Source organism: Polyodon spathula, chromosome 6 (genome assembly GCF_017654505.1).
Source record: "Polyodon spathula isolate WHYD16114869_AA chromosome 6, ASM1765450v1, whole genome shotgun sequence".
NCBI lineage: Eukaryota > Metazoa > Chordata > Actinopteri > Acipenseriformes > Polyodontidae > Polyodon > Polyodon spathula.
In genome coordinates this window covers 20,998,881-21,023,447 of record NC_054539.1, presented here as the reverse complement: position 1 = coordinate 21,023,447, position 24,567 = coordinate 20,998,881, and the positions used below count along the sequence as shown (strand labels likewise).

Here is a 24,567-nt window from a genome sequence, read left to right as displayed (position 1 = left end):
GTTTTTAAGGAATCATTCCTGTATCGTTATTTTTTCCAATGATTTTCTTTTGTTATTTGAAGATTATTTGCCAAGAAAACTCGGTGCCAAGGTGGAACATCACAGTGCAAGCACAGGACAGAACCAAGTGGTGATCACCTCCGAAAAACGGGAGATCAAACCACTGGTGGCAATATCTGAGAGGCTACTGGAACGCTGTCTACAATTCTTAAATAATAATACGCACAGGCTCTACACAACAATGTGTATTGCACCATGCTTTAAAGAAGGGTTACAGACCCGAACATAAAAATACACACACTTAATACAAACACTAACACGTAGAAGAAACAGGTCTTGTCTCAGTGCAAGTGAGGTGCAAGTTGCCAATGGTGTTTTGTGCAGTCCGGGTTTGCGTGCTGGCCTCAAACGACAGCTCCCGGATGTTTTAGCTGTCTAACAGGAACAAACAGTAACAATTAGACAAGTAACAAACGTTTCCTCTCATTAACCATAACAAAGGAACAGATTAAGGCGTCACGCCCCCCTAAACTACCCTGAGTCCCGCCCCCTACGATTGCTAGTTCAATCACGTCTACTCCAATTCATGACTGACACTTCGCTCACCGTACTAGGGCGATGACTCCATGTCTCCGCCCCCTTCCTGACTGACCATGGAATGAACTACCCAACCATTCAGTACGAGGCACACAGTTCCTGTTGTACCGCACCCTCACAGGTTGAGAGGGAGATTGTTGATTCGGATTTGTTCGCTCACAGTCACAGTATGTCAGGAAGAGATACATCAAATGAGCCACTTTCCTATCAACCACTGCACCACAATTACAGTTGCCATTGACTAAGTTTTGTCTTTTGCATTGTATTGTATTCTGTTGTATAACAGTATCTGCAATGTATTAGCTTCGTGAGAATGTAAAAGCTTTATCTAAAAACACAAATTTAAAATACACTCTGAAACAATGGCTGTATTAATGGCAAACATAGGAACGAGCCTAGGTGTTGCAGATGACTTTTAAAGTAATTTTTAATGAAACAGGTTCGCATCATATCTATTTTGAGTGCCAAAAGAAAACACAATGGGTTTCTAATACAGAAAGAGATGTTAGTGTAACAGGCAAGGTTTGAATTTGCTCAGTTTGTTTTTAGTTATGGACTGGATGACGTGAAGTTAATCATTTTTAACAAGTGGATTTTATGTTTAATTATCATTTAATCATTCTAATTGAATAGTTTTGAATTCTCTGACAAACATCACAAAATAACATGCCAATTTCAGTTTTCTTGTGAACAGCATCCCCAAATATAATAATAATAATAATTTTAAAGGTTTAAAACATTACTGTACATGTGTGGTAAAATGTTGTTTACATTTTAAAAGTGGAGCTCGAGTGCTATTGTAAAATTATGTTGACGGGGGGTTCCATGAATTAAATTTCAGAGGCTGTTGATGATAAGCTATCCAAAGACTTGACTACTATCCAGAGACTGAGGTCTATTATATAGGGGAAACTAATATTAAATCAGTAAAACATGGCTGTTTTTGGTTTATCTCCAGATCAAGTCAGGTTTCCAGAGTAGCCAGATTAGAATGTGTCACTAAATCTGAGTTTTAGGCTTTTACTGCAAATACTGTAATCCAATGAAACAAAACACACCAACAGTAGCTTAAGTTATCAATAATAAATAAAAAAATACAACTTTTATTTGCAATAACAGGCTTCATCGGTGTGATGTCTGACATGTACAGATGCTAGTAGCACAGCTTGAAATGTACTAATTAATACCATATATATATATATATATATATATATATATATATATATATATATATATATATATATATATAATATTATATATATAAATCAATACAGCATAAAATACACTGTATGATCGTAGACAAACCCTAAACCGGATCTATAGCTTTGATTCTTATTAGTTTCCACTGAAATGAGAATCAATATGTTTTAATGTAGAGCAGCAATGCTTTATTTAAGTTTCATTATTAACAATGTCATTATGATGGTATCAGGGGGTACACAGAGTTTACAAACCCATAAATAAACAAATAGCAATAACAATTGTAATCCATGGTGCACCAAACTGTGCTCTTCAAAACCTGAGGATGGTGGTTGCGTGGCAACCGAAAATGCATCATATGTTCAGTAGTCCCAAAACAGCAGTAAAACATACTACAGAGGCACTAATCTGGATGCAAGTTAATATATTTCCCAATATCCTTTGCACCCAGCTGTTAGAACTAGGGTGATTTATTCACACTTTTCTTTACTATTGAATGCACCAGCTCATACTGTATGATAACAAAAGAACACCAGTGAAGGGAAATAATAAGACTGTTGTTAACCTCAAACAATGCTGTTAAAAAGTGTAATACAATACCTCTGAAAATAAAATAAGCCTTTTGTTTTAATGGTGTTGTGATTGATTTCTAACTATGTTTTTGAAAAAGAGGCTAAATTACATGTCATGCTAATATACATCTTTAAAAAAATCATCCATGTGTTTTACAGCCAACCACCCACTAAAGCCAAGGAATGTGAAGCTTCTGCCTGTTGCAAATGGGTTGAAAGTCATCTGGGAGACTCCAAAAGACTCGGAGAACAGGCCGCCGGAACACTATAGCATTGGCTATGGGAAATCCATAAAGCACCTCCGGTTTATTAAAGTGGAAAAAGACATTCGCTCATACATAATTGAGGATGTTGGTAAGAGAGATATTGTTATCAGGCATTGCATGTAATGTATGCACCACATCCATGTGGTGGTGGCTCAGTTAAAATAACAGTGTATTTTTGTTAGAAAATAATGTAACATTTGGCATTGTTTTCCAATGGTAATGGTAAGGTACTTTGTTTTATATTTTGAGAAATAATCCACATCCTTTCACTTTCTCCAACTAAATCTGACTGAAAATAATTTCAGACATCTATTAAAAATGATAATAACCTTCATTTTTGTCATTGTTTCCTCCCCAATTTTAACAAAAATCCAGTATATACAGCCCAGAGCAGTGGACAGGACCAGATACTATAATTTATAATACATTTTCTCTTTTGGTGTAATAGTTTCAGGATTTGGAGCCACACTTGAGTTGCCGAAATGCAATTGACATGATTTTGTTTTTATTAGAAACAATACTCTTTTGGGTTTATTAAAAATGATGGAAGGACAATTGGCTGCTGTAAAATCATGGCTATTAACAGTGTGTTAAGTTAAATGAGGCAAAATGTATTTCCAAGATGTTCCTGATTAATTCTCATGCAAAACATATCTTCTAGAACCTGGGGTGTTATACTTTGTGCAGATGACTGCTGAGAACCACAATGGAGTGAGCCACCCAGTGTACAGAGCAGAGACTTCAGGAGGTATGGTATCACTGCTGCTCAATCATATTACTACTACTAATACAACAGGAGTGCATGCACATGACTTTATAGAGTGGGGCTGATCTCCTGGTTAACATAACTTAGAAAGATTTTATATTTTTTTACCCTAATTTACACTCATTTATAGCTATTGAAATGACAAGGGAGCAACCTATACCATCCATTCTATTAATTAAAGGTCAATATTTTCATTTATTGTATTATTTGTACACCGTAAGTTGGATGTTATTTTGTTGCTGCTTGCTTCACTTACTGTGAACCAGCGACGGTTCTTCACCAGTGTTCAAAGTTAGACGAGCACTGGTGTGTAATACACATAATATAAATGACAACATCTTGAAGCAAAACTTGTTTTTAAAACAGCTTTACAGTTCTCAAAGATCGACACAATTAATAAAGAGAGGCTATCAGTAAAACAGAGTATGAGTAATTATTTTTACTAAAGCTTATTTAAACAAACAAACAAAAAAAATCAAAAAGTGGGATTTGATCATAGTACCTTAGGAACCAGGAGCAAGGAACCTATACATTGGGCTACAGCAAACTACTGAGAAAACTAGTGAGTAGTGAATTGCATTATGGCATTATGTGTCTGGTCCACTGGCACCGGTGTACACAAGTGTAGAATGCTCCGCTGTCGCTGATGTATATATTGGCTGCGTTTAAGTGGAAAGCAAGCATACAGATGTGCAATTCAGCTTTAGCAATCAGCGCTGAAGGTTTTTGATTGCTCCCTTTCCTGTTGGGCAACTGTAGCACTATTATTTCCAATGGTTTAATAATATATTGCTGTAATTTTCTGAGAACAAGTTCAGAAAGATTTATGTTTAACTATTTATTTATTCAAATAAAATTAAATAAAAAAAGCTTGAGATGTAGCATCAGGTTTACAAAATGTACCCATTTACAAGAGTATAAGTATTTATATTTTAGGTAGAAAAAGGTCCTTTAAAGGGCACGGTATAAATGCTATAAAAAAAATTGTCCAATCTCCAAACTCAAACTTTTATAGCTGAGGTCATTAGATTTTTACTGTTCCATTACTCATTTAGGCAGTACACTGTCAATGAGTTGAAACACAGCCCCTCACGAGATTAAAGTTTTAATAATTTGTAATTTTTAAATTTTATTTCATGCATGTTTATCCGAAGTTTTTCTATTGCACATTTGATCCTGTTTTTAATTACAAGTGCTGTATTACATAATTTTGGAACTCATGCCAAGAACACAAGTTTGTACATATTCTGAACAAATGTGTTTTTTATCCCAAAAGGCTTGTCAACGTTACAAGATTTAGCAGGCTGAAATACGTTTTCCCTTTTTTGGTTGTTATTAAACTTCTCACCAAAATTAAACTGATACTGCATCAGGGGCGCTGGGGAAAGTTAAGTGCTTATTAAAAGCTTAATTGGTCCAATTAATCAATTTTGTGCACAGTTAGAACAAAAAACCAAGAGGGACAGCAGCCCCCCAGGATTAGGTTTGAGTGGCCCTGCCCTAAGTAAACAGTTCTTACTCTGCATCATTGTTGTGCGGTTCACTTGCAGAGCAGAGAGCCCATTAACAAACAACCCAAATTTTATAATTAGAGCTGTATTTTTTATGGTAGAAATTGCTTATTTCATAGCATTTGATGGTCTAAAAATAGGTATTTGAAGAAAAGAAAATATTTAAATGCTTACCTGAAAAAAGTGTGTGTATATATATATATATATATATATATATATATATATATATATATATATATATATATATATATATATATATGTCCATCTTGTAAATAAAGAATAAAAACAAATGTTGTTTTTTGTTATAAAAGTTCTCATTTCAAAGGAAGTGTCTCCAGGTACAGCACAGTAGTCTATTTTTCCCTTGGTCATGTGGGACGCATAGCAACTGCCTATTTTAAAGTGTGTTGCCCAAGCACTAATGTAATTACCGTTAATGTTTTCTTTGATTTGTAATTGTTAGAAAATCTACAGCATTTCTTTATTGATATTTAAGTTTCGGTTTAGTTTTCTTGATTATCGACGTTATTCAGAGCAGTCTCGAACAGCAATTTAACGGCAACTCTGATCAGCTATTTCATTCTTGGGAGAGGGTTACAGCACCCAAATCAGATGCAGACGAGACAGCCTTCAGTGTACAGAACCTTTACTGTTCCTGTGAGAACGTTTTTTCAGCACGAGAAATGGGTTACTTTTAAAGCGGGAAATATACAGAAGACTTGGATAATTGAAGAAGCCGTTTTAGAAGGTGATAATATTGTGGATGAGGCAACGAAAATCGTAATTTCACCAAAAAATAAAATACAACAAGGCAACATATTCAATTATTTGGGCAGGAGCCACTCTCCACTGCAAAGCAAAAACACTGGCAACGTTAAACACAGTGGCTTTGAGATGCATACACAAAGACAGAACTAACACTGTGGATGCTGGAACAAATAGGACATGTTTATATTAAAGAATGAGCGCAGAGAAATTGACTTTCTATGTGATCGCGAATGTTGGGTAAATCAGTGGCTTTCAAACTTGTTTTTAAATTGTACCCCTTCTGTCTGGAGGTTTCAGCTCAAGTAACACTTTACAATTTTCGCTGTACTGAATGGTGCCACGGTTGCAATAAAAGGCAAAATAATGTGATTTAATATAAAACAGTTTGGGACTGTCAAACTGCTGATTTAGGACACAATACCAAAGTAATGCTTAAAAGTTTTAATTACAAGTATTTGGATGTACAGAATCAAAAGACAGTATTTGAGAATCTCTTAGGAAACACATTCACTTTCTATTCTTCAAATTTATTATAAATAATCTAAAATAGTCTGCACAGTAAAAATAGCTATTTCAGGATATTTCACGATTAAACATAATATTTATTAAAGCAGAAAAATGAGCGTTGTCACATTCACAATTGAACGTTTTCTCCAGTTATTATACAACAAATGTTCTTAAATATGTAAATGCTTCCCTGAAAACAGTAAATGCAAAATTGGACAATGTTTAGTTTTATATGTCCATCTTTTAAAGACATTGTATTTTCACCATCAGTGAATAGTCAAAAAAAATAACAACATAAATATATGTAAAAATAACATGAAATGTCCCCTTCTTGTACTGGACAGAGAGATCTTTAATAGAAATTTGCATGACTAAAACTTAGACTGTTTCTTTTATAATTGTAGGTGGAGAATGGGTCAACTTAGATGGATTTGCTATCATGGGTCCAGCAGCTTTTAAAGGGCCTATGACAGGTACTTTTACTTTTTATTATCTAGTTAAATGTATTGTACTGCATAAATGCTGACTATTGTTTGTGAATCTGCTGTAGTCTTTGCTACATCCCCACTTAATAACACGTCTTACAATTCTAATGCCATACATATGCAGATAATTACTTTTACAAGTCAGTTGTCCTTTTAATATTTTGGACATCCCACTTGAATGGATTCAGATTTGGCTAATTTGCAATAAAAATGACAAATAAATGGGATTTGTGGGTGGAAACATGCAACAGAAAAAAAGCTTTTTTACCAACTGCTGAGGGATCAATTTAAATGTGGATATTACTGATTTTCTTGTTGACATTCTTTAATTGATAAGCAGTACTTGTTTACTTCATGAATCAGTATTTGAAAAAAAAAGTGTTTTGCCATCCTCCTCAAAGGAAAAAGAAAGTATGTTGATTCCAAACACATGATGGCTCATTTTGTAAAAAAAAACATTCCCTTGTTTATGTAATACTAAGACCCAATGGCATAATTCAGACTTTTTTGAAAGTGAGGTAAGTTTCTGCTTATGTACAATACTGCATACTTGCCAACATTTGGAAACTGTTCAGCGGGACACCAGTAGAAGTTGGAGAGCTGGGTCATATGCATAAAAAAACACACAAAAACCCCAATTAGAATAAATGTTTTTTTTTTTTTCAGTCACTGTTAAACAAGCACTTTCTTTTTTTTTTGTTGCTTTCATGGATACTATTTATATTTGCTGGACCCATCAGACTGACTTACGCTTTTCCAATATTACTGGATATGACATGACAATAAACTGAGATCTGGTCATGTGAACACTATCCCTGCCAGGCAGTACGGCTCAAGAGTGAACACCCTAAAGATGTGAAGAATTTCTAAGAATAAATATAAGGATTTTCTTCCTATCAATCAGGATGCGGGACATTTGCTGTGAAATCATGATTGTCCCGACCATATAGGGACTGTTGGCATGTATGACACTGTATGTTGATTCCAGCAGGGTAAAAAGTAAACACTTGGACATGTTTACATCACCAAAGGTTATTATAACATACAAATGTGTCAGTTTAATACAATCAGCCACACAATAAAGGTCCTTTCACACTAAGCGTGTTGCGTCAAGGTGTCAAAGCCTGGCGTAAATATATTTGTTTTAGAATGCAATATATCCTATGGAGGCATTTTCACTGGGCACGTCACATAAAACCGACGGCGTCAAAAATAGACCTTGTCGTTTTTTTCTGTGCGCATCGGACGTAAATTTGTCTCTCTAACCAATCACACTCCACCCCCTCTTCCCCTTCATCGGTATGACAACAAACATCAACAGGTAGCCCCTACTGTATTTCATTAACACAGAGATTGGCCTAATGTAAATGAGTGATTTAAAATAGTATATATTGCCAAAATTAAGTGCCCTTAAAGATAATGGAAACAAATAGAGTTACAGTAAAGAAAACAAGAACACTTTCAAGGATTTTTAACACAAATGAAACCCGACATGGTCAAACAACCTCCATCTGAAATAAATGAATACATATATACATATAATGTAGATAATCATCATGTTTATGTATATTTTACATTATTTAATTTTAGGACAGACAGTAAATACATAAATGTCCAATCATCAAAATATTTACTACTGTACTTATTTGTAGAGAATTGCATGAGTACAGAGCCCTATGTTTCAAACACAAACTGTATCTTTAAACTGAATGGTTGTATAAAGTTTAGTTTTTTAAGGTTAAGAACCATAAGTAAAGTACTATACTGTTGCTTGTTTTACTTATTTTGCACGTCTTGTGACTCAGATGTAGTTAAAAACCAATTTTTCTAAAAAAAAGGGGGGCAAAAAACAGAGTGTGCCAGCAGTAAGAAATATAAACCCATGGAAATACAGGCTGCAAATGCAGTTTGTGGAGCAGCATTTGGAAATAAAAAGGTAGAGAAACGTAAACAGTCAGCAGTAGGGTTATTATTATTATTATTATTATTATTATTATTATTATTATTATTATTATTATTATTATATATAAATAATAATAATAATAATAATAATAATAATAATAATACATTTTTTTTTTGTTCTGTGCTCTTTTATTTATTTGTTTTAACTATGGGTGTTTACGTTTTTATTTTACGGGACAGTGCTCCATCATACACATGATGAACAAGTAGTAATTAATAAGTATATTATTTAATAATAATACATCTTGACTTTGGTTTGCATCTTGGTTTGCTGTTTCTTGTGTTCTAACTATGTGAACGCCTCTGGTGTGAAAGCAACTTGACGGCGTCAAAGTACGCTAGACGCTGACGCTATGATGCGACATGCTCAGTGTGAAAAGACTTTAACAGTGAAAGTAGTAAGAGCACACAGGAAACCGTCCGATGCTGAAAGGATCATCCAGCTATTTCTCAGCAAGTGTTTAAACAGCTGTGATGAAAAGAGAAAGTGCAAGCTGCTTTTAAGTAGTATAACATTATTTTCATCAGCGGAAGCTTCCTGTGGTGTGGCTCACCTCTGCTCTGTAATAAAACATCACAGGAAGAACTGTTTCAGTTCCTTAAGCATCCCTGCATGGACACAGTGTTGGCAAGGTTGTTCTCAGCACTTAAAACATAATTGTTTGTATCTAGCTGTAACACCAGCGTAAAATCAACTCACTCAAAAACATGGTTTAATGTAGTCCATTAAAAAACAGCTTACTATTATTATTTTTCTTTTTTAAATGACTTGGCATAACTGGCCTCTAATGACTGACATCATAGGAAAATAGCAGAGAGAGAGAGAGAGAGACACATAGAACTAGGTTTTATTACTATTATTTATTAGAAAGTGTTTATTTATGGTTCCACAGTTGGAATCTGTGCATTAAGTAATAACAATCTTATGAGTGGTTTCAACTTGAATGGCTTTCCATAGCAAAACAAAACACGTATATACACAGTGTTGTGTACTGTCCAAAATAAATAGGACACTGGAGCTGTACAATTTCTTTAATGCTGATTTGCTGAATTTACAGAATTTAGTTTCGTATTATGATAGCCCATCTCATTTTTTTCATTATTTAATCCAGCATACAGTTTATGAAGAAAAGCTTCTGTTATCTTAGACATTAAAGGATGTTCAAAGATACAGTCAAATGTAATGGCGGCACACTACTTCAGGCACATGACTCCATTACCCTAACAATTCCAGTAACAGTAACAATCCCTCATTCATATACATTATAAGTGACTAACCATATGTGTGTTAAAAAAGTCTATTATATGCAAAAATAAAGAATTGATTGAAAGGTATATAGTATAGTAACTGTAAATGTAAAACAGTGATATAAGGTAAATACATCATAGTACTGGAATTGAAATGTATCTAATCATATGCTGTTTTTAGAAAAGGATGTTCCAAGAAAACCTTTAAGAGTAAGGGCACGGCCTTCAGAGGATAGTTTGTCTCTAAAGTGGAGAGCCCCCCATTTGTCTGGCCAAAACAGCACAGTCGCAGTGAGGGGCTACCTCCTTGGTGTTGGAGAAAGTGGCAGGAAAATGCATTATATACCTCTACAGCAGGACCAGAGAAATCATGAAATAAAGAAGCTTGGTAAGTCACCAGTGCCCAAAATGCACAATAAAAATGCTCATAGGGTGTTGTTGAAGAATGCTGAATGAATGAGTAAAACGAAGCTGAATGAATGAGTAAAACAAAGCTGAATGAATGAGTAAAACGAAACGAATGAGACCAAGCTCCGTACAAACATCTTTATTTAGTTAACTACTGTATATGGGCAATTAACTTATTGCAATAAATACCAAAATTCAGCACTGCTCGTTAGCTAGATAAAAATGTGTGCCAATTGACATTATGACAGCCCTGTACATTCCTTGGATTAAATATTGGGCCATAGGTCTTACAGTTCTGTCTGTACGTTGCTACAGTATACGCTACAGATATATTTCCTTTTTGTTTGTAGCTTCTGAGTCCATGTATGTGGTATCACTGCAGGCACAGAATGCACTTGGACAGAGTCCTCCTGTTTATAGAGCAGTTATGACAAAAAAGAAAGCTTCAGGTATGTGCAATAACTGTGATGAGCTATTAGAGTGTAAGATATATGTTATTTAAACTATTAACAGCTGGTACATTTTAAAGGAAGTACTTTTTTAAAATTAATAAAGTCACAAAGCTTTATAGTTATTGGTTTTACAGCTGTGGATGAGAACATTTTATCTAGCTTTACTAATTAAATGACAAAAGTTGCTAAAAGTATTGTCTTTCAAGTTTGCCATCTGCTGGAATCTAGAGAAAGTAACCATTAGAATTACTTTAAATCGATGCATATTTTAAAATGCTGATGACAGTATACAATTGTAGTTGAAGTGTCAAATAATTTCTAGATCCAATTAGAGAGAGCTGAATAGATTGCTCTAAATTGTTGGTATGCTGTAACCTGACTGAGGTGTTTAAAGTTACTGTAGGTAAGAGTACAAGTACAAGTTTGCTGGTATGAAGATACCTGGTTTAGGTATTGAGAACTGTACTGGGTGAAAATGTCTGTGCAGGTAGTCTCTTTCATTTAAATAAACATTTTAGAAAATACAGGAAAATATATTTTAGTAGAGTGAACTTTTTTATATTATGGCCCCACTATCAACAGATAGAGAAGTTTGGGTAAAAGGTGGTTCTAGAGTATAGGCAAAACTTTCAGATTTTTTTTAAAAGCTCACTACATACTTTCTATGGTTGTACTGATGAAGCAAGCTTAAAAGCCAAATTATTGTTGTTGTCTTCAGAGCCTGATGAGCTGTATGAGCCTAAGGATATTACTGTTCGAGTAATGTCCCCTCAATCAGTATTTGTCTCCTGGGTGGATCCTGTATATGAGAAACGAAAAAAGAGCGACATCAGCTCAACCAGGTATGTCCTATACTTTTAAGAAGTTTTATCAGTAAATACAAAGGTTAAATATATGTCAAGGGTTTTTTTTTTGCTTTTATTTATAGTGCAGATAAGTGGTGAAGTTTATTGCATATCTTCTATGCCTGGCACATGTTTTGAAATCCGTTCCAACATTGTGCTTATGTTTTTGTAGACACTACACCATTCGGTACAGAGAAAAGGGGGAGTCGGCCAGATGGGATTACAAACATACCACCCAGAGACGAGTGTTAGTGGACAAACTTTCATCAGACAATATGTATGAATTTTCTGTACAGATTTCGCAGGGGGATAGGAATGGAAAATGGAGTGTTTCAGTCTTTCAGAGAACCCCAGAATCTGGTAAGTATAGAGGAACTATAAACACAACTTAGAGAAGTTACATTGACGTATACAGTTTGGTTTTATAGGTTTTGAGTTACAATTATGGGAAAGCCACTTACTCATCTGAATATCATGGGCAGTATGGTCAACCTAAGCAACACATATTACCAAGCTACTGAACTCTGGAGGTGAGGCCCAGTCTTGCAAGTCCCATCCTTGCCTACTGTGGCACTTGACGAGTAGGGGTCACTGAAATGCAATTAGATGAATGATGGCCAACTGATTTCCCTACCCAACTCACAGTGGCCCAGAGGTCAATAAGCACACCCTGTGGGCACCCAGCCAACCGACAAATAGCGATCGTTATGATTACGTGTTCCAATTTACGGATTTGTTTCAGGTATTGAAGGGCTTTTGATTTATTTAATATTGTTATTTTTAATATTGTTGAAGGTTATGAATCACATAAATGTCTGAATTGAATCAACAACATGAAGAATAAATCAAACACACTGAATTTTAAATTATTCCATGTCTTAAGTACAAAAAATTTTATGAAGTAATGGTTGGATAGAATTCAGCTCTGTAAATGTGTAAAAATGTTATTACCATAACCCTGGTTCCCTGAAAAGAATGACCACCATTACCGAACGGGAAGAGCCTCTCTGACCATCAATCACTGAGCATATATAAAAAAGCTGCCCTATCAGGGCCCTGTTGTGAGGAGGAAGTCCCTCCCACCTCCTGCTTAAGAGGGATGTCCTCATAGTAGCATCTCCCCATTTTCTTTTGAAATCAAAGTTTCAGCTAGGGACATGACCTCGAAGGGTAATGGTTGTCATTCTTTTCAGGGAACCAGGGTTATGGTAATAACCTAACATTCCCTTTCAAGTGGAATGACAACCATTACTGAATGGGAAGCTGTTCCAAAGCTGTCGTGGCTCCTGATTACCAACAATACAGCCTCATGGCGATAGCCTCAGAGCCCTCATGATGGCTAAGGGCATGCCGTCTGCAACACCCTAGAGCCCAGAGAAGGACTTGCATGGTTTGCAACATCAAGGCGGTAAAAATGCGCAAGTGTTGGACTACCTGTCCATGTAGCAGCATTGCAAAGCTCATCCAAGGAGGTGCCATGAAAGAGAGCCCACGAAGTCGCTTGGCCCCTGGTAGAATGGGCCGTAATGTCCCCCGGCATGGGGGAGTCCGTCTGTTCATACGCCAAGCATATGGCATCTGCCACCCAGTGCGCTAGACGTTGCTTCAGTAAGGCTTGACCTCTAGAGCAGGACCCATAGCAGACAAACAGCTGGTTGGACTGTCTCCGGAAACAGTCCTATCCAGGTAACAGCACGGAACCAGGACCGGGCAAAGTATGTGCTGTCTATGTTCCTCCTCAGACTCGTGCGGGTGAGGTCTGAAAGTTTCCAAAACCACTGGTTGGTTAATATGGAATGATGAGACCACCTTTGCCAAAAAGCTGGGTTTGTTCTTAATGTTACAGTGCCGTGAAAAATTATTTGCCCCATGTCTGATTCTCTGCATTTTTGCACATTTTTCACATTGAATTTGGTCAGATCTTTTTGTGGGTTGTAGTAGTAGATAGAGGGAGTCTGAGAGAAAAAAACGACACCAAAGTTGGTGCTTCTTTCATTTGTTTGGTGTGCAAGGTAATCAAACAGGCAATCTTCAAGTGTGAAAAAGTTATTGACCCCCTAGTTAACTCAACCCAATTAAAGGGATAATTAGGGTCAGCTGTTTGAATACTTTGGTTAACAATCAGGCCTGATTTGGGCCAGCCCTGTCCAATATAAATCTGACTAACTTTGGCCCTTACCATCAGAGTGAAGTTGTCAGCACACAGGTTCTAGAGGCACATCATGCCACAATTAAAACAAATTCCTGAAGACTGCCGGAAAAAAGTTGTTGATGCCTATCAGTCTAGAAAGGGTTACAAAGCCATTTCTAAGGCTCTGGGGCTCTACCAAACCACAGTCAGAGCCATATTGTCCAAATGGAGAAAGTTTGGGACGGTAGTGAATCTTCCCAGAGGTGGCCATCCTGCCAAAATCTCTCTAAGAGCAAGGCATAAAATCGTCCAGAAAGTCACAAAGAACCCTAGAACAACATCCAGGGATCTGCAGGCCTCTCTCACCTCAGCTAAGGTCAGCGTTCATGACTCCACCATCAGAAAGACTCTGGGCAAAAATGGGATTCATGGCAGAATGGCAAGGCAGAAACCACGGCTCACTAAGAATACGTGAATACTCATCTCAAGTTTGCTAAAAAGCACCTGAGTGAAGAAGAGTTCTGGAACAATGTTCTAAGGACAGATGAGTCAAAGTGGAACTTTTTGGCCAACATGGGCCCCGTTATGTCTGGCAAAAACCAAACACTGCATTCCACAGTAAGAACCTCATACCAATGGTCAAGCATGGTGGTGGTAGTGTCATGATTTGGGGAAGGTTTGCTGCATCAGGACCTGGACGACTTGCCATCATTGAAGGAACCATGAATTCTGCTCTGTATCAGAGAATTCTACAGGAGAATGTCACGCCATCCGTTCGTGAGCTGAAGCTGAAGTGCAGCTGGGTCATGCAGCAAGACAATGATCCAAAACAAACAAGCAAGTCTACATCAGAATGGTTGAAGAACAAGAAATTTTAAGTTTTGGAATGGTCTAGTCAAAATCCAGACCTAAACCCCATTGAGATGTTGTGGCAGGATCTGAAACGAGCAGTTTATGTCACTGAGTTGAAGCAGTTCTGCATGAAGGAGTGGGCAAAAATTCCTCCACAGCACTGAAAGAGACTGATCAATAACTACAGGAAGCATTTTTTTGCAGTTATTGCTGCTAAAGGTCTAAGGGGGTGTGCTGCATCCATGCACTTGGAAAATGTGCAGGGCGCCAGCTGGATGGACTAGAGGATACACTGTGCTGTCAACATGTTGAACTTCCTTTGTTTGAGGAACATGTTCAGGACCCTGAGGTCCAGAATAGGTCAGAAACCACCGACCCTCTTGGGCACCAGGAAGTACCTGGAGTAGAAGCCGCCAAGCACCCAACATTCTTTTGTTGAAGATTGGCGATCTCCTGTTAAAAAAGAATCGCTCACGCTGGTTCGACGGTAGTAAAAAGCATATTCTTGAAGGGTGGTGGGCCTATGCGGAATTTTAGAGCGTAACGGTGTCTCATAGTTGATAGCATCCAGGAAAATTGGGAGGGGGCACATCTTTTTTAGGCCCTGGCCTCGGTCTCCAGCCGGAGAACCGGTTAACCCTGGCCGGCAGTGGTCCCTTAGGTTCCTCTGCCTACTTGCTTGGTCTGGGGTGGAGGGCGGCGTTCAGGCCCAGTTGCCCCAGCAGGCTGGGAAGGCCACTTAGGGTGCTGGCAGTAAGCAGGAAGGCGTGAGAATTCGGAAGCGACCTCCGTGGCCTTGTGGGAGCTCTCAAGGCTCACGTCATTGGTCGCTCCGAATGTCTGCCCCGGTGTTATAGGGCATCCAACAATGCCACCTCCGTCTCTACGACCTTGGCTTGGGTTAGCCAAAGATGCCGGCGAGAGACATCCCTGATACCTGACCTAACTACCCCATTAGATCAGTCATCTCCCCCGTCACCACCTGAAGCTCCCCAGCGTCTGTCTCCATTGCCTATTCCTGCAGCCTCGCCGTTAGCTGCAGTATGGACAGCGCGTTTGCCACTTGTACTGACAATGCCACTGATGCATATGCATTTTTAAGCATGGAGTCAGTACTCCTGCATGGCTTCGATGGGCAGGTAGGGTCTTTGTCCCCTCTGGTGAAGGTGGATCCTTGCACCAACACCGTGACCTCGTCCCCGATGGGAGGGAACGTGCCTAGGCCAGCTTCTTGGGCTCCGGCGGCATGTAGCAGGGACTCCGCTCTTCTGGAGCCTGAGGGAGCAGACACCGGGTTGCTACAAGATGAGCGAACCAGCTCTAAGAAGTCCTGACACAGGCTTGTTGTGGTTGCCCTTTCTGTTTTAGAAAGCGGTTCCCCTTCCTCTCCTGTTCTGCCAGTCAGGGATCATCTGTGGTAGCAGCTGCATGCAGCATCAGAGCCCGGAATTCCTCCCTTTGTGAAGTGTGCGGTATGGGCGGTATGGAGCCCCCCGCTGTGGCCTGCCCAACTAAAGTGGTGGGGTCGGACGCGTCCGACCTTGATGCCGTAAACGACAGCTCGCCTGGGCTTGGGGGTCTAGGTGGGGCTGGGGATGGAGAGTGGGAGTGGGGAAGCTGGGGCTGCCCGGTAGTAGGGGGCAGTCTACCCTGTGACTTCAGTAGGGTCTCCAGCATGGTTTGCTGGGCCCATACCGTTTGCGCAAGCTCCTCAAAGCGCCACTCAGCCGAGCTTTGGTGTCTCTCTGGTGAGTCAAAGGGGGAGTGCCTATGCGGGGAAGGAAAGCGGTACCTCCTGGCAAATGCCCTCTCGAGTGGAGAGCAGTCAAAATCCCCCACCTGCGCACTGGCCATGTGGATGGTAGCTGAGGCCGAGTAATTCGGCGTACAGGACGGCTCCGCGAGCCAGCTGGATCACCCTACAGCTCCACAATAGCGCTAGCAACGGTAAATTAACTATACAAGGCAGTAAAAGAGAAAATAAGCTGATTGCCAATCTCAATAGAGGGGTCAAAACCAAATCTAATCAGTAGAACCTACAGACACAAGACTAAGACAATGAGCAATCTCAAAAACACCAAAATTAAATGTAGCTTACCGTTCGTATTTCAATTTGTAGGTCGAAACCGTACAAATTAGCCAATTTTCGGTACAAAGAAAGCACTAGGAAATCTGTGTCCTGTCTCAGTGAGGTGAGAGAGAAAATGGCTATATGCTATTGTGAGGACTTCCCTCTTCAGCAGGAGGCAGCTTGTTTTTATATATGCTCAGTGATTGACGGTCAAAGAGGCTCTTCCCATTTGGTAATGGTTGTCATTCCACTTGAAAGGGAACTGTATGCAGCTGCTGATAAATTCAAGAAAGTTTTATTTAACAATAGCCTATTCAAATGTGCAGTTCTGTAAATGGTTAAATTAAGTTTCACAGTAATGTTGTGATCACTTAAAAAGTTTATAAAAAGAAAATATCAAAAGTCAACCTTGTTCTGAATCTTATTTATTTTTAAATATGTAATTTAAATTTAAAATTTACAAAATGTTACAAAACTGCTGTACATTGTATGCTGTTTGCACCTGGTTTATTGATTACTTTGTGTTGCATTGTATTGTACAGCTCCCACAAGTTCACCGGAAAACTTTCAAGTACAGCCACTGAAAGGGAAAGGAACAGCTGTCACTGCAACATGGGAGCCACCTGCAGACACAAATGGAAAACTTAGAGGTAGGGTGAATAAATCATGTACTGGCACTTAAAACTAAATTAAATAATCAGGAAAATATTGGCTATGCTGTTATTTTATGAAGTGCCATCCTGAAAATCACATAAGTGTGTGCCACGGAAATCTGTGTAATTATCTGACGATGGTGACAGTAGTGTAATTACAAGCAGTTAAATTATGTACATTGTTGGATTAATATTCATATTTAATATAATAGAAGTATTTCAATAAATTAAAACATGTTTTAAAATATAACTGCTATAAGAAAGATTGGGTTCAAAATGTATATGGTCTCTGTTCTAAATAATAGATCATTGTTTTTACTGTAATTCTAAAATGCTGTGTTAATACCTGCCAAAAAAAGAATATAAAGAAATGGCGCTCACTCACAGATGGTAAAGGTGTTAAAAACTATTTTGACAGTTACCGTGATTCACCTAAGTATGGCTTCGCTTCATCATGCATACAGTATTTCTCTTAAGGACTCGTAAGTGAAACAACAAAAGAAAATCAAGCCTAAAACACTGATTATTTCAATTCTCTTTAATACCTTGCTCCTAATATCTGTGCCATAATGAAAATAATATGAAAATAAGTTCATGTTGTTTTGTGTTCATGAAGAACGTGACTTAAAGAGCAACGTTGAATGGAGATGAAAACAAATGTGGTATTTAATCCATCCACTAAGACTAGAGAATTGCAGGTGTATCATTTATACATGATTAGACATGATTCTGAAATAATAAGTGTGTCTGTATATTAAAACAGTGCTTACTGTAAATACTGCATGAGCAAATAGAGATTATTTATTTATTTATTTTTTTTAAAGAGGCTCCTTGTATAATTAAATTAAACAATAACCTATGATTATTTAAATTTTTTATAATTTTTCGTTTTATTTTTAATTTTCATGGCTTGTCGTATGTCACTTACAATCAGTGAATACTTAAAAAAAACAAAAAAAACATCCGCAGTCAAAGGAAACCACAGGGTAAGTGCAACAGGAAATCACGTTATTGGATAAGCTGGTATTCTGGCACCTGAGCCCAAACTTTGTTGACTCGTTGCAGTGGTTCACCAATTGTAGCTTGGATGGTTCTTTTGCTTGTACCAGCGGCTGCTTCAATTTTCTTTTCAATGTGACCAACTGAGTGACAATGCTTAACGACGGTATCTTTCCACTCACATTCCAGCCAACACTTGCAAAATCTGCACATCATTATTTTGTCACTGTCAGCTGCATACATCCCCTCATGCTCCAATTCTTTGCAGTGTTATTTAACTGTTATGCACGGTTTAGGCATTTTAGAAACAAAAATCTCTTCTCTTCCATCACAATTTGAATTCCCAAATGACTCGCTCCAACTTACACATCTGCTCAAGTGCTACTCAGAGCTTCCATTTCCCTTCAGACCATGTCTGTGGTAACGGCTGAGCCTTATGTTTGAGGGAGTGACTGCAACCCATAAATCTAATACTTATAGTACCAACCACAGTATTATAATAGTCAAAGCACTGTAGAATCAGATTTTTTCAGTTTTAATATATTTAATCTTAATTATTGCACTCTACCCCAGACTGAGCTGATTTCATTTCAGCACATTTTTTCAAATGCTGTCATTATATGCACATTATTTGTAGTGTATTGTTTCAGTGTTCTAGAATAATATCAAGTGGCTTTATGTTATGCAGTATATGCAAAATAATTTAAGATAAAATTTCCTACATTACCACCATACTGCCATCGATACAGACAATTGGATTCAGCAGATCTCAAACGATTTACATGCATCAGACAAATACATTGAACAGGGGTCCTGTTTTCACAGCTGCTGAGCAGCTCTGTAAATAGTTCTGTTTATCTCTTTTAGCATGCTGGAGTTCATCCATATTTTTTGCACAAGCATACAAAATTCTACTGATGTGAATTATTCCGAGTGTTTGATATGGTTTTGTTTTCAGCTTTCAAACATATTGTATTGGAAGAAGCTTTTCACAAATGGTTTGTATGGGTTAACAGAATATAAAACATTCATTTGTATTGATTAGGGCTTTTTTATAATTTGAACAGTTTTGTCTCATAGTTCGGTTGAGGTTTGGCCAGCTTACAACATGTCTTATACTAGATTCCATCTGTTGACGTGCATTGCTAATTTATAACTGTTAGTAATGCACGCTCTAATTCATCCTACCCATACAGTCTCCTTCCAACCGTCTGCCAAATCATTTCAGAATACATTCTTTCATACGCCCCGGCTCTCAAACCATTTGGAGCAAAGTCCATTACCTATCGTGGAGATACTACTTCTGCCATAATTGAAGGTCTGCAGCCTGGGGACCGGTATATTTTCAAAATTCGTGCAGCAAACAGGAGAGGACAAGGTCCTCAGTCTAAAGCCTTCAGTGTCAATATGCCAACAAGTAAGCATTAGACCTGCTTTCTATAACTTCAAAATTTCTCATTGCTTCATGTAACTTCTTTATTGCATTACTTGGCTGCATAATAAAGCCTTACTGACCACAGAACAACACAACTAATGCTGATACAATGAACTCTAGGAACTCTAGGTTTCCAGCTTTAGCAAATGATTTGACTGGTAATTTTCATTTTAAAAATACACTATTGAACCTTCCCCATTTTTATTTAAGTCTATTTATTTATTTTTAGTTTATGTGATACATGCAAAGATAACAATTTAATGCATGTTTGTAAGTTAAGTCAATCTTTGGCTATCCATTTAGTATTATTTATATTTAAAAAAAAGTTGTCTTGTGTGGTTCAGTGCTTGCTCTGTTGCTATCACCCTTCTCAATTTCTCTTTAATGACTGCCTTGTATTCCATTTATAACAGTCACTCATCTGTCTTTTCTTATAGTGGTGCTGCATGATGAGACAAAATGTTTAATACAATGTTTTATTCCTATGATGGTAATGTTTAATTAAATGCATTGCAAACATAACAAAGTGTCCCTTTTTTGCCAGCTAGTACTGTTGCATCAAGTTCACATCAGCAATCCAGGAATCCTGATTTTGGCAACAATGACCAGAGTGCTGTACCACCATCTAGGACATCTTTAACATCTTCAGCAAAGTTGCCTTCATCTAGTTCTACCTCCAAAGATCTAAAGCAGAATCCTGCTTCCAAAACACCAAACATATTTTCACATGAAGTTGTTAGTGTTAGATCACAATTGAAGACAGATGTTCAGTCTACAGAGGAACCTGATGAGTCTGAACTATATCCTTCTGAACCTGTGCTTCCCTCACCATCGAAAGCCACCACTTTGAACTCCAGGAGAAAAACTCATCCTATTTCCCAGACAAGATCTTACCACAGTATATTATCTTCTGTTAGATCTCCTGTTAGGTTTGGCCAATCAGCCATCAAACAAAGACCAGACACAACTACATCATCTCCCTATTTTAAAAACAAAAATGTAAATGGCAGACAACATCCTTCCTCTTCAAGACAGACAGATTTGAATGAGGAGTTAGATGAGGAGCTTGATGAAGATACTGAGGAGAAACACAAGGAACTTCTAAGTCAAAAAAATACAGTGCATTCAAAATCGAAGGATGATGGACACAGTGAAGTTGCAAATAAAAATCATTCTAAAGGTCCAAATCATAAAACTGATTCCCTATCAGTAGTTCCAGAAACATCTTCTGGGTCATCCCAGCCCAAATTCTCCAGAACATCAGGAAACAGATCAGTGTCTTCTATTCAAAAGCCTCACACATTTCCTAATTCAGAGAGCAGTAAGCTAAGAAGACCAAAATCCTTTTCCAACAGAAAATCTGTATCTTCGTCATCTGTTACTCAGTCTTCCTCATCAGATGTGTCCTCCTCCACCTTATCTGGCAATAAGGAGTCGACTGCTTTAAAGAATGAACATTCATCACGTAGCTTTCCTAATAGAAAGGAAACAAACCTTGATTTGAAAAATGGCTCATCTTCCTCTTCTTCCAAATCAATGGTATCTAAATCTTCGTCAGTGATGACTTCAGGAGGTGCACGATTACCTGTTTCATCCAACCGTCATTCAAGTACTGGCTTTACAAATGGCCGCAGAACAGCAGGAACTGGTTCCACCGATTCCAAAAGTTCTGTCCATCAAAAAGGTGTACCAGATCAAGCAGGATCTACCAGGGTAGTAGGTGGTCAGCCAAAACCTGGTATTTCTTTAGTCAGGTCTCAGTCTGTTCTGCCCACAACAGCTCAGCCATCAACTAGACAGCAGTCGTCTAAAACACAAGATGAGGATTATAATTATGAGGATTATGATTATGAAAGTAGTGAGACAGAAGTTGAGGATGAGAAACCAATTCTCTCTTCAAAACCAAACCATGCTTCGTCAAACTTACCTTTTGCCTCTGTTCCTAAAGGGAGTCCCCGAAGCTCACACCTTGGTGTTAACAGCAAATCCACAGTATCTAAATCAGGGACTCACTCTTCTTCAGTGTTGACTTCAGGAGGTGCACGATTACCTGTTTCATCCAACCGTCATTCAAGTACTGGCTTTACAAATGGCCGCAGAACAGCAGGAACTGGTTCCACCGATTCCACAAGTTCTGTCCATCAAAAAGGTGTACCAGATCAAGCAGGATCTACCAGGGTGGTAGGTGGTCAGCCAAAACCTGGTATTTCTTTAGTCAGATCTCAGTCTGTTCTGCCCACAACAGCTCAGCCATCAACTAGACAGCAGTCGTCTAAAACACAAGATGAGGATTATAATTATGAGGGTTATGATTATGAAAGTAGCGAGACAGAAGTTGAGGATGAGAAACCAATTCTCTCTTCAAAACCAAACCATGCTTCGTCAAACTTACCTTCTGCCGCTGTTCCTAAAGGAAATCCCCGAAAATCATACATTGGTGTTAGCAGCAGCAAAGAAATTGATGATTCTGTTAATAAACATAGTTTATCCCCAACATCTCAGGTTAACCCAACAAAACTACTTCCTTCTGGGCATAATCGTTCATCTTTGATATCAAACCGTAACCACAGGTTCAGTATGCCCAGACAGGACACAAAACTAAGTTCTTCTTTTACCCAACAAAACATAGCAACTCCTTCAGCACGGTCAAGTGACTCACAGTCACTAACACCAAAACATACACAATCAGGTTTTGATGTTTCTGTAAATCAAGAGACTGATGAAAAAGAAAAAACACCAATTTCCTCTTCACCATCAAAGTATGGCCATGGATCATCAGGTTCTCAAACCTCTTTGCCAAACCGTCATTCAGCTTCAAGTGGCTCCAGAAAGCCTGTTACCTCTTCACACTTCAATACTTCACCCTCATCTTCCCAAGGAGGTTCACATATGCATACTCCTAGTCTATCAGAAACTGTTTCAGAGGAGGATGACTATGACTATGAGTATTATGGAAGCAAAGAACTGTATAATAAAGCTGATAAACTGAGTTCAGCTTCTGACTTATTGAAATCTGTGGCACCTACCTCACCTACCTCACCTTCAGTTAAACAGATAAGCTCTAGTAAATCAAGTTCCCCTTCTGTGCAATCATCCTCCCAGCTGTTTACTTCAAGCTCCAATGGACGGTCCCATTCCTCTCAACTAACAAACCGTCAATTTGGTCCTAGGATTTCCGGCAGGGTCCTACCATCTCAAAACACAAAGCTGGGTGGGTCTTCTGTCTCTTCAAGCTCCCCATCTTCCAGTGCTTCTCAGTCTGCTTCAACTACAAATAGAGGCTTTTCCCGCTTCCCATCTTCTCAGTTGCCTCGTTCCTCTTCCAGCCAAACCACTTCTTCCTCTCTACCATCTTTGCATTCATCTCGGCAACCAATACAAGGGACAAGGACCCGATACCCTGGCCTAACGGATATCGCTACACGAGAGAAAAGACCTGGCACATTTGTGAAACCCAATTATAAACAAGGTAATATGTTTACTGTTTTTGTAAGCAGATCAGTAAAGGTTCCCGAGGTCCAATATAAATCATTGAGCAATTTAAAATAGCTTATTATTACATTAGAATTTTTTGTTAAAATGTCCACTTTTTGATTAATGTTGGTTTATCAACTTATTGTGGAATAATTTTAAAAAGGGCTTATATCTAATTCTTTTTAAGTGTTATCTATAGTGAATTATCAGTTGGCAAGTTTACACAAAAATAACTCTGATTTGCCTGGTGCAGTGCCATGAATTCCATGATATATGAATCATCACATTGCCATAGTTATATACCTTTTCAGGCAAAATATGTTTCCATATATTGTTTTTATGACACATAAAATGATGGTTATGATGCTGTTGTTTATATATATATATATATATAAACATATGTATTTCAGGTAAAAATGGTAGACCAAATCTTACAGATGCAAATGGAAAAGCTTCTTCTACACCCGAAGACAAAGTCAAACAAACAGGTCGCAGGTTGATAACTGGCCCTCAAGGTGCCAAATGGGTGGGTTGCTATTCCTTATTTAGGCAGAGTTCCCTTCTCGTGAAATCAGCTGGTTTGAAGCCCTGAACAAGATTATCCCTGTAGAGCGAGGCTTTCCAATAGGCCATTTGGAAGACCTAAGTATGATCATAGTAACATCTGGGCTTTATTTATTTTTTGTTCTATATATGGAGTTAAAACCATTTATTGCATGTAAATGCTAAGCACTATAACAAAAATATATTTCACAAACTTGTGTAGTGCATAGTAGGGGCTGTAGTTTCTTAACACAGAGTTGGAAAGCAAAGTATATTTAAACAACTACAAATATAGACATGCGTTGAAGATAAAATAGGTATTTTCTATTTCTTAAAGAAACATACTGTATACCTTCATGATGTGAACACTTTAAAGGGTGTGTTTTTTTTTTCCTATGCCTTTATGTGTGGATGTAAAGTGAATGTGGAAATGTTTAGAAAATTACACTGGGAAGTTTGGAGCGACTACTACAGTTTTACTAATAGGGGCTTCCTGGAACGGATTTCCCAACTTTATTATATATTGGTTAATTCAATTATGAAATACCACTTTAAGACATACTGTATGACAGTGTTTCCTAGTATTTAATGAAGGAAGATTGTTTTAAATGCAATAAAGATTAGATCGTTTCAGTTCAGCTAAATCGTATATACTAATGCTCTCGGTTATGTTTGTGACAGATAGTAGACTTGGACCTTGGGGTGCTAATGAATGAGGAAGAAAGAATTCTCCAAGACTCAGACGGCAAACCCCTCAGAGTACAGCTTGGAGCAGATGGGCGTAGTGTTATGGGTTTGTATTGGTATTTTAAGAGATGCTCC

At 38.0% G+C, this 24,567-nt stretch overlaps 1 protein-coding gene across 3 annotated transcripts in view; it reads left to right on the top strand.

Annotated features, from left to right (window-relative positions):
* The window catches only part of LOC121317002 (fibronectin type III domain-containing protein 1-like), a 58,353-nt gene that overhangs the window by 13,807 nt on the left and 19,979 nt on the right, over window positions 1–24,567 (top strand). The window contains exons 2-14 of one of the 3 annotated variants that reach the window (XM_041252498.1): window positions 2,529–2,723; window positions 3,297–3,383; window positions 6,592–6,660; window positions 10,064–10,270; window positions 10,641–10,739; window positions 11,461–11,584; window positions 11,760–11,947; window positions 17,184–17,291; window positions 19,522–19,710; window positions 20,273–21,301; window positions 21,767–23,197; window positions 23,613–23,728; window positions 24,427–24,538. In XM_041252498.1, the coding sequence (XP_041108432.1) occupies window positions 2,529–2,723; window positions 3,297–3,383; window positions 6,592–6,660; window positions 10,064–10,270; window positions 10,641–10,739; window positions 11,461–11,584; window positions 11,760–11,947; window positions 17,184–17,291; window positions 19,522–19,710; window positions 20,273–21,301; window positions 21,767–23,197; window positions 23,613–23,728; window positions 24,427–24,538 (3,954 nt within the window). Of the gene's footprint in view, window positions 1–2,528; window positions 2,724–3,296; window positions 3,384–6,591; window positions 6,661–10,063; window positions 10,271–10,640; window positions 10,740–11,460; window positions 11,585–11,759; window positions 11,948–17,183; window positions 17,292–19,521; window positions 19,711–20,272; window positions 23,198–23,612; window positions 23,729–24,426; window positions 24,539–24,567 lie in introns of all 3 variants that reach the window. The other 2 variants (XM_041252496.1, XM_041252497.1) reach the window with 2 other exon arrangements.